This window comes from Barbus barbus (genome assembly GCF_936440315.1).
Source record: "Barbus barbus genome assembly, chromosome: 15".
Lineage (NCBI taxonomy): Eukaryota > Metazoa > Chordata > Actinopteri > Cypriniformes > Cyprinidae > Barbus > Barbus barbus.
Genome location: NC_136743.1, coordinates 25,762,380 through 25,783,196, shown reverse-complemented (window position 1 = coordinate 25,783,196; position 20,817 = coordinate 25,762,380). Strand labels below are relative to the sequence as shown.

The 20,817-nt window shown below is 37.1% G+C and overlaps 1 protein-coding gene across 2 annotated transcripts in view; it reads right to left on the bottom strand.

The window, feature by feature from the left end:
* The window catches only part of LOC306881348 (E3 ubiquitin-protein ligase mib1), a 66,991-nt gene that overhangs the window by 25,947 nt on the left and 20,227 nt on the right, over positions 1-20,817 (bottom strand). For both annotated transcript variants that reach the window (XM_079435404.1, XM_079435403.1), the window contains exons 11-12: positions 17,019-17,216; positions 11,534-11,685 (exon numbers count right to left, since the gene is read on the bottom strand). In XM_079435404.1, coding sequence (XP_079291530.1) covers positions 11,534-11,685; positions 17,019-17,216 — 350 coding nt within the window. The remainder of the gene's footprint in view (positions 1-11,533; positions 11,686-17,018; positions 17,217-20,817) is intronic.

Sequence of the window (20,817 nt, the reverse complement as noted above, 5' to 3'; positions counted from 1 at the left end):
AACGTATTTTTACAGATTTCAGAAAGAGACTAACTTTTTGCCAAAAAAACCTATATGGCACTGTTCTTTTCCAGATTCCCTGCGGATACCCCGCATTCTCTCAAGGACAGCCAAGGTCAACAGAAGATATAGAACTGAGTGAACCCCAATATGTGTAATATGTCCTGGGAACACTGTGTTGGGATAACGCAAAAGAAAAAAAAGTGACCTAAAGAATCTGTGAAAGTCACCTTATGTATAATCCACTGCATTCTGCAGGATGGTTTAAAAAAAAAAAAAAAAAAAAAAAACCTGATCTACTGACGTGATTAAATGCGTTTGGTTTAAATAAGGGCCGTGTTAACCAAACATCATATCAGAGAAGGTAAGGAAATTCAGCTGTGTCTGGGGCTGCCTACTTGGTGTACATACTTCTTTATGTGCCCATATGAACATATGAAAGCTATGGAATGTAAAGAAGTATGTATTCTTGGTCAGGTGCTGATCCTCAGTTTATAAAATGTGCCATGATTCTCTGCATCACTGAATATGGATACACGGAAACAGTGTGATGGATTGTGTAACTGGGGTGCAGAAACTTACTGCAGCAGTGGATTCTGAGAGAAGTTGCTGCTCTTTCTGTGACTTCACCAGCAGTCCACACCGCCTCTCTCTAACTCAGCAATTGCCATGTTAGATAGTTCATTCTGATAAATTGTCATGCTATAGTTCTGCAGGTAGACTAACATTAAAATAACAGTTTGTAGTGCCCCACTTTCTTGGTGACAGAATGATTTCTGTCACTGCTACCTAAAAGATCCAATAACGGCCCGAGACATCGCCATAGGAACAGGAGCTCCTTTCATTATTGGAGAGTTTGCTGCATTCTAAGCTTTGAATTGTGGCCAGCTGCAACTAAGATCCTGTTTCTGCAGGAGCGGCATGCGCCAGAACCATTAATACCTTAATCTTTTTAAACTTGCCTAGAGAGGGTAAGTTTAGGACAATTTCACTTTTTTGTCTTAAAAGTTAGATCTTGCTACAGGGAAGCTGCTGAGGTAACAGTTCCAGAAAGGTGAGCAGAGCTTGGCTATTAAAAAGGAAAATTCTCTCACATTGTGGGGTAGTACCGTTGTCTGTTTCACCCTGCCACCCGTTTCTGCCCCCATTGTTCATGTTTGCTAAGCTTGCCAAATGCTTTGCTGGACCACAGGGTAGTCAGATTAGAGCATGGAAAAGTGACAATGCAGGATAAGAGTTGGGTCTGCCTGTCAGCTGATTCCAATTGTCCTCTACAAAAGGTAAATGGGGGCCTTCAGAAGAGGACCTCTTTTTCAGTTTTGGTCAAGTGGTGTGCAGCAAGAATCACTGTGAAAACAGTAGAATGAATACATGAGTACAACAAATGTATTATAGAATGCTGACCTTTTAAGCTGATCAACAGGTGTAGAAAACGGTCCTGTGAGTGGATAAGGTAATAGAGGACAGTTCGGGAATTTGAATGCTTACCTACGCCAGGTGTTTGGCGGCACACCGCGTCATATATCGACTGAGGTAATATTTGATTTATGGTGATGACTAAGGTCAGAGGATCGCTGCAATCCTCGTTCACTCGTGCTACCAACCAAGAAAATTGTAAAGTACGCATTGTGTGCAAAGATACAGTAAGGGTTTCTGGTCATGACTGGAGCCTGGGAGAGCTTGTGGCCCATTTTTCTGAATGTCAGACACTCCCGTCTGTCCTCTGTAGGGCTGTGCTCTTTCCATTTTTGTGCACCGCTTTCTGTATGGTTCGCTCCTGTCAGTCATGTGGCTGTGCTCCCTCTTTCTCACCCTCAACCCCAGACTGAGTGACACCCACAGCAGATGCTGACATTATCAAATGTTCAGCTGCTGTCCCTGGCTTTTGCCCTCTTATGGCCAGTGTATTTGGGGGCCGAACTTTGTCCAGAATGCCGCAAGTGAGTGTGTGTAGCACAGGGCGGGTGATCTGCGGTGTAAATAGCACTTTACTGACCCTTCCTTAATAAGCGCCATATTGAGCAGCAATGACCGCTTGCTTACACTCTCAGCTGGCCACCTGCTAAGGAGCTAAAGAGGCCTTTTGGTTCCATCTAAGCTGATTGACAGTCGACTGCGTCTTACAAAACAACACGTGCTCACTGTGCGTCACCGAATTGTTTTGTGGAGTTGCTTCTGCCTCGGACTGTGACTGACATGTAGTTCAAATATCTTTATTAGTCATTTCAAAATTACCACATGAGCAGTCTCGGAGGAGCTTCCACCACACTCCCTTATTGGATTAAGTGGGCAAATTAACCCTACAATTTAGCCGAGTATGACTGAATCTTTTCAAAATTGAGAAAGTGACAACTACAAACAGCAGCACATGCTGACATCCTGATCGCCCAAGCGACACACTGCCCTCGGCAGGCTTAATCCATCAGCTGCTGTAATTGCTACAAGACTTGTGGACACTTGACTCGAGTGGACCACGATGGATTATTATCTTTTTCGCTGAGGACATTTCTCGTTTTTAACAAAAGAGAAAGAAAATCTTTGGACCGCAACGAAACATTTTTTGATAGTTAGAGAGAATCTGAAATGAGCCCATGCGACATTTCATGTCATGTTTCAAAGTTTTACTGCTTAAACAGGGTCAAATAAGCTGTTTCTTATCAGTCTCATTAACAGCAAACCACAATGCTTTGCTAAAGCTGGTAAAATGGAACCAAATCACCTCTTCAATGGATTTGGTCCCCTTCAACCAGCTGTAGCTATGCTTTGATGACAACATGAATGGTTTCTATCTTGCTTTTTTTTGCTTTCGCAGGAACTGAGATTATATCTTCGTTAATTGACATGTTTTTTAAATAAATGTTATTTCAAAGCATTGTGATTGCCTTTTCTACAAGCTGAAAATATAACTTAACAGAAAACGTGGGTTAAGATATAAATGCATTAGTCACCATTTGAAAGCAGGCAAGGACACAAAGTTCTGAAAAGAAGGTAATTAAATGTTAAATTGGGCTAAAACGGGTGACTGACAGCCACAACTGAATATCTGAGTACACATGGAAACGGAGAGCAAAAGTTGAGGGAGAGGGGAGGAGTGCAGTTGCAGCACAAGCTCACTGCGACATGCGGGAACGGTAGCCTGCGTGCCTCTCGGTAACCGTTCCCTGCCTGCATACAGGGGAGTGGAGATAAAAACCAGATGCTTCTAAGTGTGGGGGGTTGTACACACAAATCATACACAGAAAGAGCCCACCAATTATGGCCCCCTGGCACACTGACGCAGCGCAGGCATGCGGTGTGAACCTCCCTCTCCTCTGCATCAGAGCAGCATCCTTCCTTCAGTCACATGGATCGCAATGCTGCATCATAATTTCACCCATAATTACGCTGATCTGCCACCATGTCTTGCTGAACCTGTGCTGCACCTCCATCCATATCATCTATCAGTTATACACAGAGATAGCTGACATATCACATCCATATAATCTTTTTTTCACATCAAGATTTTAGTTCAAATGTATAGGTTATGGTTTATGTTTTAACTGCTGTAACTATTTCTATTATTATTATCAGAGTTTAAAATATATATATATTTTAGCCTCTATTTAATGATTGTCCTGTGTGTAACAAATGAAATGAGCTTGTAAAACGGTCAATGACAAATAAGTATATACAATAAGAAAAGCTGAATAAAATCTAGTTTAAAATGTACAATTCTTGTTTATTTTGGTTATGTTTTTTTAAAACTGTTCTACCATTTTAAATAAAATGTTAAATTTAATGGTTCAATTTATTAAATTCTAAAACAATAATATTCTTCTTTCACCTATGGTATTCTTTGAATACTTGTGAGTGTCATTTTTTTAACAAATATAATGATTGATTAATTTATATAAAATAATTCAAATCACACTTTTTATAAAGTGATCCAAGTCATACCTGCAATGGTAAAATATTTTCATATATATATATATATATATATTTCTGCAGTCACACCATATAACATAAGAAAAAAAAGTATGTAGTGGAGCAGTTAATTTTTCCACAAAGAAATAATAGTACAATATTAAGCCTTAAACTACTTGGTTTCTTTGCAAGAATTTCATTTTCAGGCCTGTGATCAGCTAAGAACTAAAAAGGAAGGAAAACATTAACCGAACAACATCAGTAAAACTACAATTCTAATGTTTATGGCCTAATTTATTTTTATATTGGTGGAAAACTGCAGGGAGACCTTAAAGCTTCTCTTTTGCTGACAACATTTATAAATGAGTGTCATTAAAAATTAGATGGTTGCAGGAAGTTGCATTTTCAAATGAATTTTATAAGTGACCTAAACTCACAGCAACTGCACAAATGGAAAGATGCAGCATGTTAAACTGCATATTCATATAACTAAACTGCAGCCTGCATACACAGTTAGAATTCATTAAGAAAAATACTGGCTAATTGGTGAGTAACTAGCATTTATCTAACAGCTGTGTTATCCTTAGCATCTTAGCCAGGGTCAGAGCGCCAAACACCAAATAAAAATCAGTGTTGGCAAGTATTCATTATTCATTTTGGACTGGCTGGGATGCTAAGGGTATCCCCCACTCACTCCAGCTGCTAAATGGTGCCACTACCTCATGCAGTACCTTCAGAATGCAATGCATAAAAAATATTCGCAAACACAGCATTTTGACGTTTGCTTAGTAATAAAGGCCATTTCAAAATTTAAATCTTTCTTACAGTCCCCCACCTCATGTAAAATATATATCATTCCTGATTCTTTAAATAATGATGTTTGTGCTCAATGTGATAAGATTGAAACATCACCGTACCATTTTTGACTTGCGCACCTCCTAAAAATTTCAAAAGGATTTAAATTCAGAATTAAGACATGCTCATGTGTATTCAAGTCATTGTATGCCATTTTAATGGATTTTAAAGTAATTAGGGGTGTTCAGCAACCACGATTGTTGAATAAGCGAAAAGACCGAATAAATTGTACCGAACAATGACGATCAAATACGATTAGTAAATAAACAATGTTATGTTTTCAAATACACACACAAATTGCATGTATTCAAACTCTGAGCGCCAGGGTTCAAAGCCCAAAGCGTGAGAAAAATATGCGCTAAAACACTGTTACTCGTAATTTGCTCAGTAACATTTTTTTTTTTTTTTGTTTTTAAAAGACATGTGACAACGTGATACATGCGACAAACATCTTCACAAATTAGTAATGATGAGAATCATTTAAATATCTGCATGCTGTTGTCAACAAAAAGAAGCACCATGATCTTCCTGCGGGTCTCTGCCAAAATAAAATCTAAGAAAAAGCCTCCAACATTCATGTTAGTATTGTAATTTTTCTGTAGTTGTCAAATAAAATAAAAAATAAGACAATAATAATGATAATAATAATTACCCTACAGTAGCTCTATACATTTATTATAACATTCACACATAGTGTTCAAACTGGGATCTGCAATCTATTCTAATATTTTAAAAAGTCTCTTCTGCTCAGCAAGGCTGCATTTATTTGTACAGTAAATAATACATGCCTGATTCAAGAAGGGGGTCTCAAAAATGGCAAAAAAAATTTTTTAGTAACTTATTCATTTTAAGCTTTGTTGGTATGTCAGATAGAATGGCAAAAAATGTTCAGTGTTAAGTAAATATTTTTAAATTGTTGTTTTGGAATTGTATTTTTTTATTTGAAAAGCAGGACAAAACTGTAAAAAGCACATTTTGGCTATTTAATTTATGCAGTGGTGAAAAAAAAAAGGCAAAATAGGCCTACATGGGGGACCGTGAAAAATATAAACCGTGTTCGGCATTCGGCCTTCGGCCCAGTCTTTCATTTTCTTTGGCTTCGGCCAAGAATTCATTTTGGTGCATCCCTAAAATTAATATTTTCAGATTAAAGACCAACTAATCTATGGCCCAGGTTAATTTTTAACTTTTCAGGCAACTCACCTGACAATACAGCAGAGGCACAAACAGCCCATAATAATCTGGGCTGATTATTTGCTTTCATATCACATTATAATGGTTTCTCTATAAACATAAAACACCTCATTGACCAATCATCTTCATTAGTGCCAAGATCTGTTCCTATGATACCGTTTCCACTAGCAGCATTGACTGCTGGCTAAGGCTTGAACTAAGCAGCTGTAGAGCAGCACACAGCAGTGCACCTGAGGGAGAGAGTCCAGGGCTCGCAAAATCGCTAGCCCGACGTCCCGGGGCTATTGTGTTTTCCAGTCGGGCTACCAAAATATATCACTGCCCTGCCCGACGGGCTACCTTAAATACAGGGCTCCCATGCAATGTTCCTTCTAAGCGGTGCGCGCTCTTCTTCCACCGCGGCCGCGCAGAAGAAATAATGTGCCTCGCGCAAACAAAAATGAGTTGGGAAGCCATTTGATTGAATGCCGCCAGTAAAAGGGAAAGAATTGCAATGCTCGGGCAAACCGCTATAGAGCTGATGTCACGACAGAGTTAGAACCGATGAATGATTAAGAGCTGGAAATAACGGAGGATGGGTAACAAAACTCTGAAACATGTACAGTCACACACAAGAGTATTGTACAAACGGTACTTCATAACGATGTTTAGACAGCTATAGAATAATTCATATGTTCACGTTTTTTTAAATATTTAACTTGACCTTGTTTTTGAGTCTTTGACTTGAGTCTCTTGCTCATCAAGGCTGTATTAATTTCAAAAATACAGAAAAAACTGAGATATAGTGAAATATTATTGCAATTTCTAATATTGGTTTCCTATTTTAATACCTATACTTTAAAATAGTATTTATTCCTGTGATCAAAGCAGAATTTTCAGCATCATTACTCCAGTCTTCAGCGTCACATGATCCTTCAGAAATCATTCTAATATGCTGATTTATTATTAGTGTTGAAACTGTTGTGCTGCTTCATATCTATTTTGGAACCTGTTACTTTTTTCTTTGATTTAATAAAAAGGTTAAAAGAACAGCATATATTCAAAATATAAATATTTTCTAAGAATAGAAGTCTTTACTATCAATTTTATCCATTTAACACATCCTTGCTGAATAAAGTTTTTAACTTGAATTTTTTTTAAGTATCTTTAAAAAACAAAGAAGAAATTTTCTGACCCCAAACTTTTGAATAGTTTATATTGTAACACAAAATCTCTATTTTGACTACACACTGTTCTTTTTAACTTTATTTTTTTTTTAAATATCACAGGTCCCCAAAAAAAAAAAAAAAAACACATAAAAAAGCAGTACAACTGTTTCCAACATTGATTAAAAATCAGCATATTAGAATGATTTCTGAAGGATCATGTGACGCTGAAAATACTGCTTTGCTTCACAGGAATTAATTACATTTTAAAGTATATTAAAACAGAAAACGTTTATTTTAAATTGCAATAATAAGTGTCTTATAAGAAGTTTCTTATGCTCATCAAGTCTGTGTCTATTTGATAAAAATACTGAATATTATTTCACAATATAATTGTGAAATAATATTCAGTATTTTTTATCAAATAGATACAGCCTTGATGAGCATAAGCAAACTTTATTGATCCAAACTTTTGAACTGCAGTGTATTGTACAGTAAAAATGTTTTGTCAGGTAACCTAAAATGTACATCCTTTAGTTACATCAAGGGTCAAATCAAATATAAATGGCACATTAAAGTTAAAAGTTACACACTTTTTTGTGTGCATGCTGTCAGGTCTGGTATAAAGAATGTTTTTGCTCAGGTGCCAGAAATGTCTGACCAATAGAGAAAAGTTTTGCTCAGCAAGAAAAAAAATAAGAGGGAACATTGCTCCCACGGGTCCTTAAATTTGATACAACTAAACTGAAGAGTTTTTAAGGCCTTAGACAGTTTTAAATATGTTAAATGGTATAAGAAATAATTTTTCAAATTGCCTTAAATAGATTAAGAATTCTGCAGATACCTTGTAAATGGTAAAATAAAACTCTTTCCTTGATATTCGTTGATATTTGTGTATTGAAAATGTTTTTGATTGACATTTATGGTCTTTATTTTATTTGGGCTAGTTAAATTTTCGTGCTACCAAAATCTGAAGAGTACCTGCCCGAAGGGCTGCCAGGGATTTTGAAATTTTGCGAGCCCTGGAGTCCATGTGGCGGTTAAACAAGTTGGCCCATTTGTACAGTAGTAATAGGGGCTGTGCAGCGGCAGCCTCTGCAGGGCCTGTTTGTGGACTCTGTTATGAGTCATGGGCTATTAATCGTACTGTTTACAGTGCTGGAGCACAAATGCCTTCCAGCAGCCATCCAGAGAGCCACTGAGAGGAGCCAGTCCTGCTCTCAGCCTGGGACTGTCATAAACACACAGGAAGAATAAAAAAACAAAACAACTTATGAACACTTTCAACATTCCCAAGACGCAAATTTGCAATGTATAGATAAACATGGGGAATGTTAAATAAAATCTTTCAACTAAATAGACAGAAAAAGACAGAATGCATAAGTCTTTTTTCAGATGAACATCTTTCAAGGAGTTAAAAAAAAAAAAACAACATTTAAAAGAATAAAGTGCATATGCATACCAAGGATGTATTCTGACAGTCCAAAAGGTTTGTTTGATTTGTCTGGCTGCTTAAAATTCTTGTGTAAGGTTACAACTGTACTTACAACAGCCATCAATGAAGAACACCAGTTGAGACACACATCAATGTGTTAATGACTTTAGGAAAACAAAACTGTTTTCCCTGCTGTATGATGTTTCCGTGATAAAATCTAACTGGTTAAAATGGTGCAAGTGAAGTTAGGCTACTACCTACTGGTTTTACGTCCAAAAAGTAAGACTGATTGCGATTTGGTTAACTGCTAGTTAACTCAATCATGTTCTTAAGAAACAGACACAGTGACTATGTTTATGAAACTGACCCCTGAGATGTGCGGCATGTGGATTCAACAGGAAATTAAATATTTTAAAGCAGCCAATCAACAAGTTTTTCACGACCTAACCACATACTGAAAAAATAGCCAACAAGGACACAAGCTTAACATAAGCCTTCAGACCCAGTAAATGCATACTCAAGTCTGCGCAACAGGACTGGACTGAAAAGCTTCAGCACAGGAAAGAAAGAGTGCTGTGCAGAGAAGACTGCAGTGGTGGGAACTCATGCGAGAAATACAAGTAAATGGTGAGTTGGAGGAGAGCTATATATCTTTAGGACTTTCTGATGGTGAAGGGACAGGTTCTGCTCCCAAGCAAGGCACCACAGTACAAGCGAGCCATAAATAAAAACCCGGGGCAGTTCTTCATCCACATATTCAATAAAAAGGATCCCCATGTTGCCATTGGGGGATTGATCATTTCACTGAGGCATTTGTAAATTACACAGCAATTTTCGATGACACAAAGGTGCACTAATAATAAAAATCAATTCATTTTATTTGCAATGAATAAATAAATAGGTATGGTTACAGTTAAAGCGGCTCTATTATGCTTTTTCACTTTTTGAATATTAGTCAGTGTGGATGTTTGGGCATAAAAAGATCTACAAAGTTACAAATCTCAAAGTCCACTCTAAAGGGAGATATTTTGTTTAAAAAAAATCCCTTTTCAAGAACTACAACGAACGGCTAGTTTGGACTACAGAATTTTATTCCTTTATTTGTGATATCATTTAAATAAACTTCAAGTACCTCGGTGTAAACATCTCTGAGAACCTGACTTGGACTACACACTTCCAAACACGGGTTAAGAAAGCCAGGCAAAGACTGTACCATCTGTGTCAGCTGAGGAAATTCAGGGTCTCACCAGCAATCCTGAAAACTTTCTATTCAGGGACCATAGAAAGTGTATTGACTCAGTGCATCTCAGTGTGGTATGGAAACGGCTCCAATCAGGACAGCAAAGCACTACAGAGAGTTGTGCGCTTAGCTGAGCGCATCTCAGGGTCTGCTCTCCCCTCTCTGCAGGACATCTACCTCAAACACTGCAAAAGTAGAGCTGTCAAAATCATCAAGGACTCAAATCACCCTGGTAACCGACTATTCACTTTGCTTCCATCTGGTAAGCGCTTCCGTAGCCTGATGGCAAAAACTGAGAGACTAAGGAGGAGCTTCTTCCCCCAGGCCATCAGGCTCCTAAACTCTAACTCCGTGTCATAACATCAATTGACTCCATGTAAATATCACCATATCAATAAGTTATTCATAATTTTTTCATATGCTGCTATTTAAATACCCTGTACAACTTTTTTGCACATTCTTTAGCACATTCCTGTTATATTACTATGTATGTCAACAACATACTGACCTGCACATTTATATTTTTTCTCTTATTTTTTTCTACATTTATTTTTTCTTAATATTTGTCTATACAATTGCACTGTCCTTGGAGCGGACCTGACTTACATTTCACTGCTGCTCTGTATAATTGTGTATGTGACGAATATAAATCTTGAATCTTGAATATACAACTCCAACAGCGCCTCATGCTGGCAGAGAGTTAATTTGCATATATATGCCAAGTAAATTCAACTGTATAACAGTTTCACTGCAATTCATATTATAATGTTAGAATTAAACACCGTCTAATCTGTTCGCCAATCACAACGCACTGGGACAGCTAACCGATCACAACACATTTAGTTTATCGGAAGGTGGTTCTTCATCAAACCCGGAACTAATCGAGCCGTTTGTGCCAGCCTGGATAGAAAGGTGTTGTAATAATGTAAATTATGTGAAAAATAATGCATTTTTTGAACCACCAAGCATGAGAGCATGTTCTAGTACACCCCCAAAACAAAATCAAGACTTTGTAAAAGAGCATAATAGGACCCCTTTAACACATTAAAGGGATAGTTCACCTACTCTATGATTTCCTCACCCTCAAGGCATCTTAGATGTATTTGACTTTCTTCTTTCAGACCAATACCATCGGAGTTATTAAAAATGTCCTGGCTCTTCCAAGCTTTATAATGGCAGTGAACAGGTGCTGAGATTCTGTTGTCCAAAAAAGTGCATTCATTCATCATAAAAAATGGGTCAAAGCTCAACAAGTTTGAAATATATATTAAGGGTAACAGCTACTAGCAGAGGAAAACTGAACATAAGGATGCAATTTGGGCTGCATGATTAATCAAATTAATCATATCTTTCACATTTTTGTGTTGTTTAAGTGTGAGAGCGCCCTCTGGACTTCGGATGGAGATTTACTACTGATCACAGAACTGTGCTTCACTGAAAGATACGCATGACAATCGCAGCTTTTGCCTAATCGCGATTGAGATTTACTATCGTTTAATCGCGCAGCCCTAGATGCAATCAGAGTGCCTATTGTAGTTTAAGTTTGCATGTAAGTGGGGCATCATCATTTATGAAGCAACAATGGTAAATGTCCCGCAGTAAAGAAAAAATAACATTTTGAATTTAGGAGCCTCAAAGTTGTTCTGCACAGGCCCCAAAGATGAAATGAAGCCATTCAATAAATTCAGAGATGCATAATTCTCATTAATCAAGCTTAATTCAACCCAAATTATGACACATGCAAATTGAACGTAGCCATACCTGGGGTTCCCTCGCAGAGCTGCATGGTGAAGTGCGTTGAATCCGTTATTGTTGGTAATTGTGACATCTGCACCTGCTTCCAGGAGCACAGAGAGCATGTCATCCCTCTTCTTGCTGATGGCATCATGCAGAGGTGTATCTCCCTCTGAGTCCTGCAGGGGGCAGCATTAAGTTACTCTTTAGTAAGTGCTGCTTTGCTAATTAATACAACGCAGCTTTATACAAATCTGTTCACAGCGACACAAAAAAAATGCCTAGTTTTTCACTTTACTGAGGGTGTGATGTGACTTGATGCACTGTTACCACAGAACAGGCTGAAATATGCTAAACTATACAAATGCTTAGTAAGTATAATAAATGCTGGCATTCCATGGCAATGTTTCATGTGATGGCATTTGCTTTTGAAAAGCAGCCAACCAATCTGTGCTGATTCATGGTAAAACTGCACTAGATTGTTCACTGCCGAATAGAAGAGAAAATTATAAAGTGCTGCAGGATGTCAGTCACCTGGGAAAACACCATCCCTTTATCATCTATTCATCTAGTTTGCAGTATAAACAGCATATTAATCCAATAATCCTTTCAAAAATGTGCTAATAGCATATGCAAAAAAAAAAAAAAAAGTCACATTTTTACTGGAAGCTAAAAATGAAATGCAAGACTAGACTGCAGTTAGTTCTGGACTCGGGAATCAAGAGACTGCAAAGCTGAAGAACCTTACTTAATGTGTCTTTTACATTACATAAAATAAAATAAATCATAAATACATACACATTATTATTATTATTAAAAACAGTCACAGTACCTGCAAATAACTGGCTGATATTTTACAAATAGTGAGATTATCAGCATCTGCCAACTATAACGATGCCAAATTAGTGTCCAAGATCTGCCAACGGTCATATCAATAATCTATACAAATAATCTTGTTGTAAATATTTATGAGCAACTTGGAACAAATCTGGTCTGTGTAACGGTGTATAATAACATTGACTAATTCAACTAAACTCAATTAACCACTTATTTTCCATTTTATATATTCAATCTACATATTTTCTGGGAAATCTTTTGATGTCGTCTTGTTTCTTTTCATTTATTTTGAATCCAAATCACAGTAAAAACCGTAACATTGCAAACTACTATAATCTAAAATAACTTTTTTTCTATTTTTACACATTTTAAAATTTTACTTATCCGTTACATCAAAACAATTTTTTTAGCAACTATTACTTCAGTCTTCAGTGTCACACGATCCTTCAGAAATTATTTGAATATGTTGACTTCCTGCTCACGAAACATTTCTCATTATCATTGATGCTGAAAGTTGTTGCTGCTTAATATTCTTGTGGAAACCGTGATACAAAGAAGAATCCGGAAAAATACATCATGGTTACCACTAAAATATTAAGCAGCAAAAAATTCTCTCAACATTGATAATAAGAACTATTAATAATATCTGAGCAAAAACAATATTAATTAGTAATGAACCAAATCATCATATTAGAATGATTTCTGAAGGATCATGTGACACTGAAGACTGGAGTTGGCTAATTTTGTAAACAAAATGTGGCTTTGCATAACAGGAATAAATGGCATTAAAAAAAAATAGAAATAGAAATGTTATTTTAATGTAATGATATTTCACAATATTAATATCTGACTGGAATGTTTTTATATCAAATAAATGCAGCCTTAAAGCATTAGTTCACTTTTAAAAAAAACTTTTGCTGATAATTTACTCACCCCCATGTCATCCAAGATGTCCTTGTCTTTCTTTCTTCAGTCGAAAAGAAATTAAGGTTTTTGATGAAAACATTTCTCCATATAATGGACTTCAATGGGACCCAAACGGTTCAAGGTCCAAATGACAGTTTCAGCGCAGCTTCAAATGGCTTTAACACTTTAACCTTCAACCCCATTTAGGGCCTCGCAGGTGAAAATAACCTACCTGAATTAAAATGGTAACAGTTTGTGACAAAGTGTGCTTACACAAACAAATTAGGTATCTTTGGAAAGAAGAGACTCTGGGCTTTACTATCTATCATCCAGAGTTGAGAATGCTCAAAAAGATAAAAAGTTATAGACACTGACGTGCCTTGAAAAATATTTTTCCACACTGAATGTTTTTTTATTTCATATACAAATACATGAAATAAGTCCTGGAGCAATCCAGAAAAGTAATGGATCGAAAGCCATGTGTCTCATCAGTTCATATTTCAAATTTGAAGAAGATACCATGAAAAATGAGATTCCTGCAATATTTTTTCTGAAACTATTTATAGTGCCCCCCACCCCCCTGTTTGAGGAAAAATAACCACCAAATGGATTGCAGAATTATACAAGCTATTTTAGTCATTATACATGTTCCTGCATAGTTTTTCAATTATAAAATAATAGACAGATTTATTTGAGCACTAAAAAATACAAAAATAATTATTTGAGTAATAAAAAAGGAAAAAAAATAGAAAAAAATGCTTTGTATATAGTATGTATACTGAAGTATTCTTCGTTATTCGTTATTACAATGATAAATATCACTGCCAGACGTGAAGTGATATTGCCAGACATGGTCATAGAGTCAGTAAACACACGCTGATGTGCTTCCATTCAGATTATAATCAAACAGATGGGCCATATAATCAATAATAGCTGATCAATGAATCACAATGATAGCCGTCATAGAGTCGCTAATAAACACGCTGATGTGCGTCCATACAGATTATAATCATGCAGACACGGCCACATTCCCCACACAATACACACACACACATATAAAAAATGTAGAAGAAAAAAAAAACAGTTTTTTATGGATAAAGCAGATCGCTAAGTTATGCCCCGCTCAGATGACAGCGTGCGTCACAGAAGCGTCACTGCCGGCAGGAGGGAGCGCCAAATTCAAATAATCTATATTCCGCTTTTCTGAGACTTTTTTTTCCGTAGACGGTCTCATTATGTTTGTAAGACCGTATTCTACAAAATCGTTTTGTTTTTTTACCACCAAGACGCTGTTTTTGAGCGTAATTTATTCCATAACGGACGCGAACAATAACTCTCTGAAGAAATGAAACGTAAACAAAGGAATATTCATCCTTATTACAACGTTATTGTTTCGCTGGACTAAAAGTGCTCGCTGGGATGTTTTTCTGTGGACCCTTACCTCTCTAACTAAACTGGGATTTCAGCAGTGGACGCGTTTGTGGCTCGTTATTACAATGATAAAGGTACGTACGGCTTTTTTACTCTGCGTGTTTGGATGTGTACTGCTTACACAAATGTAGCAAATTTGTGCCACTCATTCCTTATAAGCTTTCCATCGAAAAACAGCGATCTGTCGTCGATGCTTGAGGCTTAGACCCTCAGAATGATATAGAGTTTGACAAGATTAACTTTGTCCCGTTTCATTTATTCTATTAGAAAACAATGACACATGCAAACAAAGAGCGTTCAGTGCGAGGTCGCTCTGGTGCAGGCTAACAGGTTAAACGATACCAGACGATGAATAAGGGTCTTATCTAGCGAAACGATCGGTCATTTCAAAAATAAATAAAAAAAGTTTATAAGCACAAATGCTCGCCTTGCTCTGCTCTGTGATGCGCGTTCGTGACGTCACGTAATACGCAATGACGTGGAAAAGGTCACGGTTGAGGTAGGCGGAAGTACAGAGTCAGTAGGCTTTTTAATATTAAAACACCCAGGATACGCACACGAAATGGGCATTTTAAACGATAAACTGACACAAAGACATTTGAATATGTGTATATGGTCCTCCTTCCGCACATTTGTAAACACTGACTCGGTACTTCCACCTAAGTCAACCGTGACCTTTTCAACGTCATTGCGTATTACGTGACGTCATTAACGCGCATCACAGAACAGAGCAAGGCGAGCATTTGTGCTTATAAAACTTAAACTTTTTTATTTATTTTTGAAATGACCGATCGTTTCGCTAGATAAGACCCTTATTCATCGTCTGGTATCGTTTAAAGCCCTTTGAAGCTGCACTGAAACTGTCATTTGGACCTTGAACCGTTTGGGTCCCATTGAAGTCCATTATATGGAAAAATGTTTTCATCAAAAACCTTAATTTCTTTTCGACTGAAGAAAGAAAGACATGGACATCTTGGATGACATGGGGGTGAGTAAATTATCAGCAAAAGTTTTTTTAAAAGTGAACTAATCCTTTAAGGAGGATAAGAGACTCAAAAACATAAACAAACAGTAGTATAAAACTACAAGAAGCTACTCACTAACTACCATCTTTAGGTTAGAACAGGGTTCCTCAATAGGCGGCTAATTTCAAATTATGTGTCATGAAAATTCAAACGCAGCATCAGAAAGCGACATTAACTTTACATCGTGTCTACACCGGACGCGAGCAGCGCGACAACAAAATACAACAGAACTTCTTATAATCAGTGATGCTGTCTACACAGTAGACTGCTGACTCGTTCTATTTATGACGTACTGACACAACGTTCAAATGATTTGCAGTGCTTTGTCGCATTCAGTGAAGATACTGTGAGACAGCAAAAACATGGCAAGTGTGAAGTAAAGAAAAGTGGACACGGAAAATAGATGATTCAAATGTGAATGAACAGTTTTGAGTGAGTGCGAGAGACCATCTTTGTTATGGATGTTGGTTCGCAGTTTTAACGCAAGTTTACTTTAATTTATTTTCAAGATCTGAGGTAAAATATCTATTGTTGCTTTCACTATGGCTATAAACCTCACGCAAAATAATATTCAAACTCACATTAGACACTTTTAACGCTGAATAAAGCACATAATCATTACCTGAGTCCTGAGATTATCACGTCATATTTTGTATGTTGTTCCTGCCGCGTCGTCGCAGAAAATAAAAAACATTTCTGAAACAGATTTCCGTGTCGCTTATTGTCACGTGTTGCTGTCGCGGGTGGTTAGGACAAAAATGACATGGAAAAGATACTTTTTATCGTGTCGTGTCTAGTCGGGACACACAGTGTTACAGTTTGATCCTCCCAAAAAATGTGTAAAAATATATTAATGCTGACAGATCTAATAATTGAATCTGCAATTATGGAAAGTGGAGAGAAGAGATCCAGTGTGGAGAGGAGCAGGAACAGTTGATTTGCATGGCAGACATGGTGATCAAGATTTTTTGTTTGTTCATTTGTTTTTAAATTCAACAGGCAAAGTTCTTCCGTATCTAAATGCAAAAATGTTCATAATTGTTTGAATAAAAGGGGAAAAATCAGAACATTTATCTTGTGACCATCTTGTGACTATTTTAACAAAAGCAACAATATCATAATTGTAATAATAAGAATAATCTATATGTCAGTGGCCCTTGGCTTGGTATTGTTGGCAGAATTCGGCCCTCGGCGAAAACTAATTGAGCTGGCTTAGACTGTATGACCAAAAGTGTCAATAAAAAGCAAGGAAGAGAGTTTTCATTATAAACTGCGAGGTACTGAGACACCAGGAACTGAAACACTTAGTTCACCTGCAGACTGGGGTGGCAGCCAAAGTCAAGCAAAGTCTTCACCACCTGTAGGTGGCCCTTGTTGACAGCGATGTGCAGAGGCGTCTGTCTGCGTTTGTTTCTGGCATTCAGGTCAGCCCCACCTCGATGCAGCACCTCGATGACAGAACCTTCGTCCCCGAAGGCTGCGTGATGGACAGCTCGGTCTCCATCCTTATCCTGAAAGAGTCACATTTTTTGACACAGTGATTACTGAAGCAACTGCCTTATAACGATGTAAATCTTCTGGTTAATTAGTCAGAGGTTAAAAGTGATTCACAACCACAAATTAGACTTCGCCTAATAATTTATCCATTCCTCTGGCTGACAGTGGCAAGACATCCAGTCCCTTTTTCTCCACTGGACCACAATATTTCATTAAGGATTTCAATATGTGAAAACAACAGAAAACAAACATCCTTTAAACCATAAGACGTCCTACAACCTGTAAAAGTTCAAATCAGCATTGTTATTGTTAACTAGATCTAAAAATATAAAAAAATTAAATAAGGTAATTATTTATAAACATAAGATAAAAAACTTCATGTTTCCTTAGTCCTTAGCAACCTGAGGAAAGAAAGAAATTAATTTAAATATAATACTGAAACTTACTAAAAAATTACTGACCTACTCAAAAGAACAAATGAAAAGCACATCAAATTACTAAACTTATAAGCTAAAATGAAAATGAAGAAAACTGAAAATAATATCTGGCTATATAAATATTACATATCACATGTGACTATTTTCACCTTCCTGATACTCTGTGAACAATTACTTATGCTGTCACTCGCAATCCACAACAGACAACCAAACAAAACCGATTAAGAAGGACACAAGTGATTTTCAAAAGTCCGCAATCAAAGTTAACATCATTGACAACAGCATATATGATCCTTTCCACTGCAACAAGCTCTTTCCTGGCCCTGAAACATCAGACACAAGGACATAAATATTTGTGCTTGATTGTGAGTGGAGAACCGTTCACGTGGCTGGAATAACAATGCCAGCGTTTCCAGAATCCTGGTTTTTGTTTTGTCGCTCCCTGCACATAAGCAAACAGTAGATGTGCTGACTGCTTGCCAACATTAATTTATCCCCATAATCTGGGAATTAGAGGGTTCAGTTAACGTTACCTCAATATGCCTATGAAGCACCTTAAGCCTTTTCTTTACAAACATATTTCACTTAGCATTCCTATCACAACAATGTGGGTCTAAAACTTTGATTATAATTTTATTAGTGCAAGTTACTTGGAAGATCACTCCCATTGGTTAATCCGCTCCTTAACCTAAATATCTCTCTCTATATATTATATTTCTCTTAATATTATGCTGGGATATTATACTGTCACAACAGTATTTAATGTTACAGGGATGCAAACTCATCATGGACGAAGAAGGTAACAAAAATGCAGGGGTCCGGGGCAATATTATTATTATTATGTATTTTATTAAATTGTTATCATTATAATTATTTAAAATAAATATTTTATTAAATTATAACTATTCATTAAAATCAATAATATTACTATAAAACTAATAATAAAAAACTTGAGTATTTAATAATTACATTTGAGTAAAATAGTCCATCTTTATTTCTTTGCGTTCAATAATTTAACCAAAGAGCTTTTATTTATTTTTGAAAAGAAAAAATAATAATAATAATAATACATTTTCAGATCTTGACGTTTCTAAGTTTCCCTTTTATTGACAATCCAACCAGTTTCAAAAAATCTAATTATTATTAATATTATTTCATTAAATCAAAATATTCATTTAAATTATAACAAACTAATTAAAGAAATGTTACTTTTGTTCTAATACCATAATGTAAAAAAAATTACAGTATTTAATAATAGTACATTTATTTTACAGAAAAAGAGTAAAAACAGGCCATCTTAATTTCTTTGCTTTCAAACATTAAATCAAAGAGCTTTTATTTTGAGGGAAAATCACAAATAGAGCTTAAACCTAGGAGTGTGTGATGTATATCGTCTGCAATAATATCATAAATGTTGTTTTCACGATGTGCAATTTGACAATATCGAGTATTTTGCAAAAACCAAACAAATCACCTTTGGAGTGCACACATACAGTGGGGCAAATAAGTATTTGATACACTGCCGATTTTTCCAGTTTTCCCACTTACAAAGAATGGAGACATCTGTCATTTTCATCGTAGGTACACCTCAACTGTGAGAGACAGAATATTTTTTTTTAAATCCAGAAAATCACATTGTATGATTTTTAAATAATTAACTTCCATTTTATTGCATGAAATAAGTATTTGATCACCTACTAACCAGCAAGAGTTCTGTCTCTCACAGACCTGTTAGTTTGTCTTTAAGAAGCTCTCCTATCCTCCACTGATTACCTGTATTAATTGCACCTGTTTGAACTTGTTACCTGTATAAAAGACACTTGTTCACACACTCAATCAATCAGACTCCAACCTCTCCACTATGGGCAAGACCAAAGAGCTGTCTAAGGACACTAGGGACAAAATTGTAGACCTGCACAAGGCTGGGATGGGCTACAGGACAATAGGCAAACAGCTTGGTAAGGAGGAAACAACTGTTGGCGCAATTATTAGAAAATGGAAGAAATTCATGATGACTGTCAATCTCCCTCGGACTGGGGCTCCATGCAAGATCTCGCCTCGTGGAGTATAAATGATCCTGAGAAAGGTGAGGGATCAGCCTAGAACTACACGGGAGGACCTGGTCAATGACCTGAAGAGAGCTGGGACCACAGTCTCAACGGTTACCATTAGTAACACACTACACCGTCATGGATTAAAATCCTGCAGCGCGCGCAAGGTCCAGCACATGTCCAGGCCCGTCTGCCAAAGACCATCTGGATGATCCAGAGGAGGCATGGGAGAAGGTCATGTGGTCAGATGAGACCAAAATATAACTTTTTGGTATAAACTCCCCTCGCCGTGTTTGGAGGAAGAAGGATGAGTACAATCCCAAGAACACCATCCCAACCGTGAAGCATGGTGGTGGAAACATCATGCTTTGGGGGTGCTTTTCTGCAAAGGGGACAGGACGACTGCACCGTATTGAGGGGAGGATGGATGGGGCCATGTAGCGCAAGATTTTGGGCAACAACCTCCTTCCCTCAATAAGAGCATTGAAGATGGGTCGTGGCTGGGTCTTCCAGCATGACAATGACCCCAACCACACAGCAAGGGCAACTAAGGAGTGGCTCCGTAAGAGGCATTTCCAGGTCCTGGAGTGGCCTAGCCAGTCTCCAGACCTGAACCCAATAGAAAATCTATGGAGGGAGCTGAAAATCCGTGTTGCCCAGCGACAGCCCCAAAACCTGAAAGATCTGGAGAAGACCTGTATGGAGGAGTGGGCCAAAATCCCTGCTTCAGTGTGTGCAAACCTGGTCAAGAACTACAGGAAACGTCTGACCTCTGTAATTGTAAACAAAGGTTTCTGTACCAAATATTAAGTTCTATTTTTCTATTGTATCAAATACTTATTTCATGCAATAAAATGGAAATTAATTATTCAAAAATCCTACAATGTGATTTTCTGGACTTTTTTTTATATTCTGTCTGTCACAGTTGAGGTGTACCTACGATGAAAATTACAGATCTCTCCATTCTTTGTAAGTGGGAAAACTTGAAAAATCGACAATGTATCAAATACTTATTTGCCCCACTGTACATTAGCCTACGTGGTGATGAATCGGGTTAAACAGTGCACGTGCGCATTTAGGGTGCGTTCTTTCACTGCATGATTCAGCCTATTAAAATGCATTAAGAA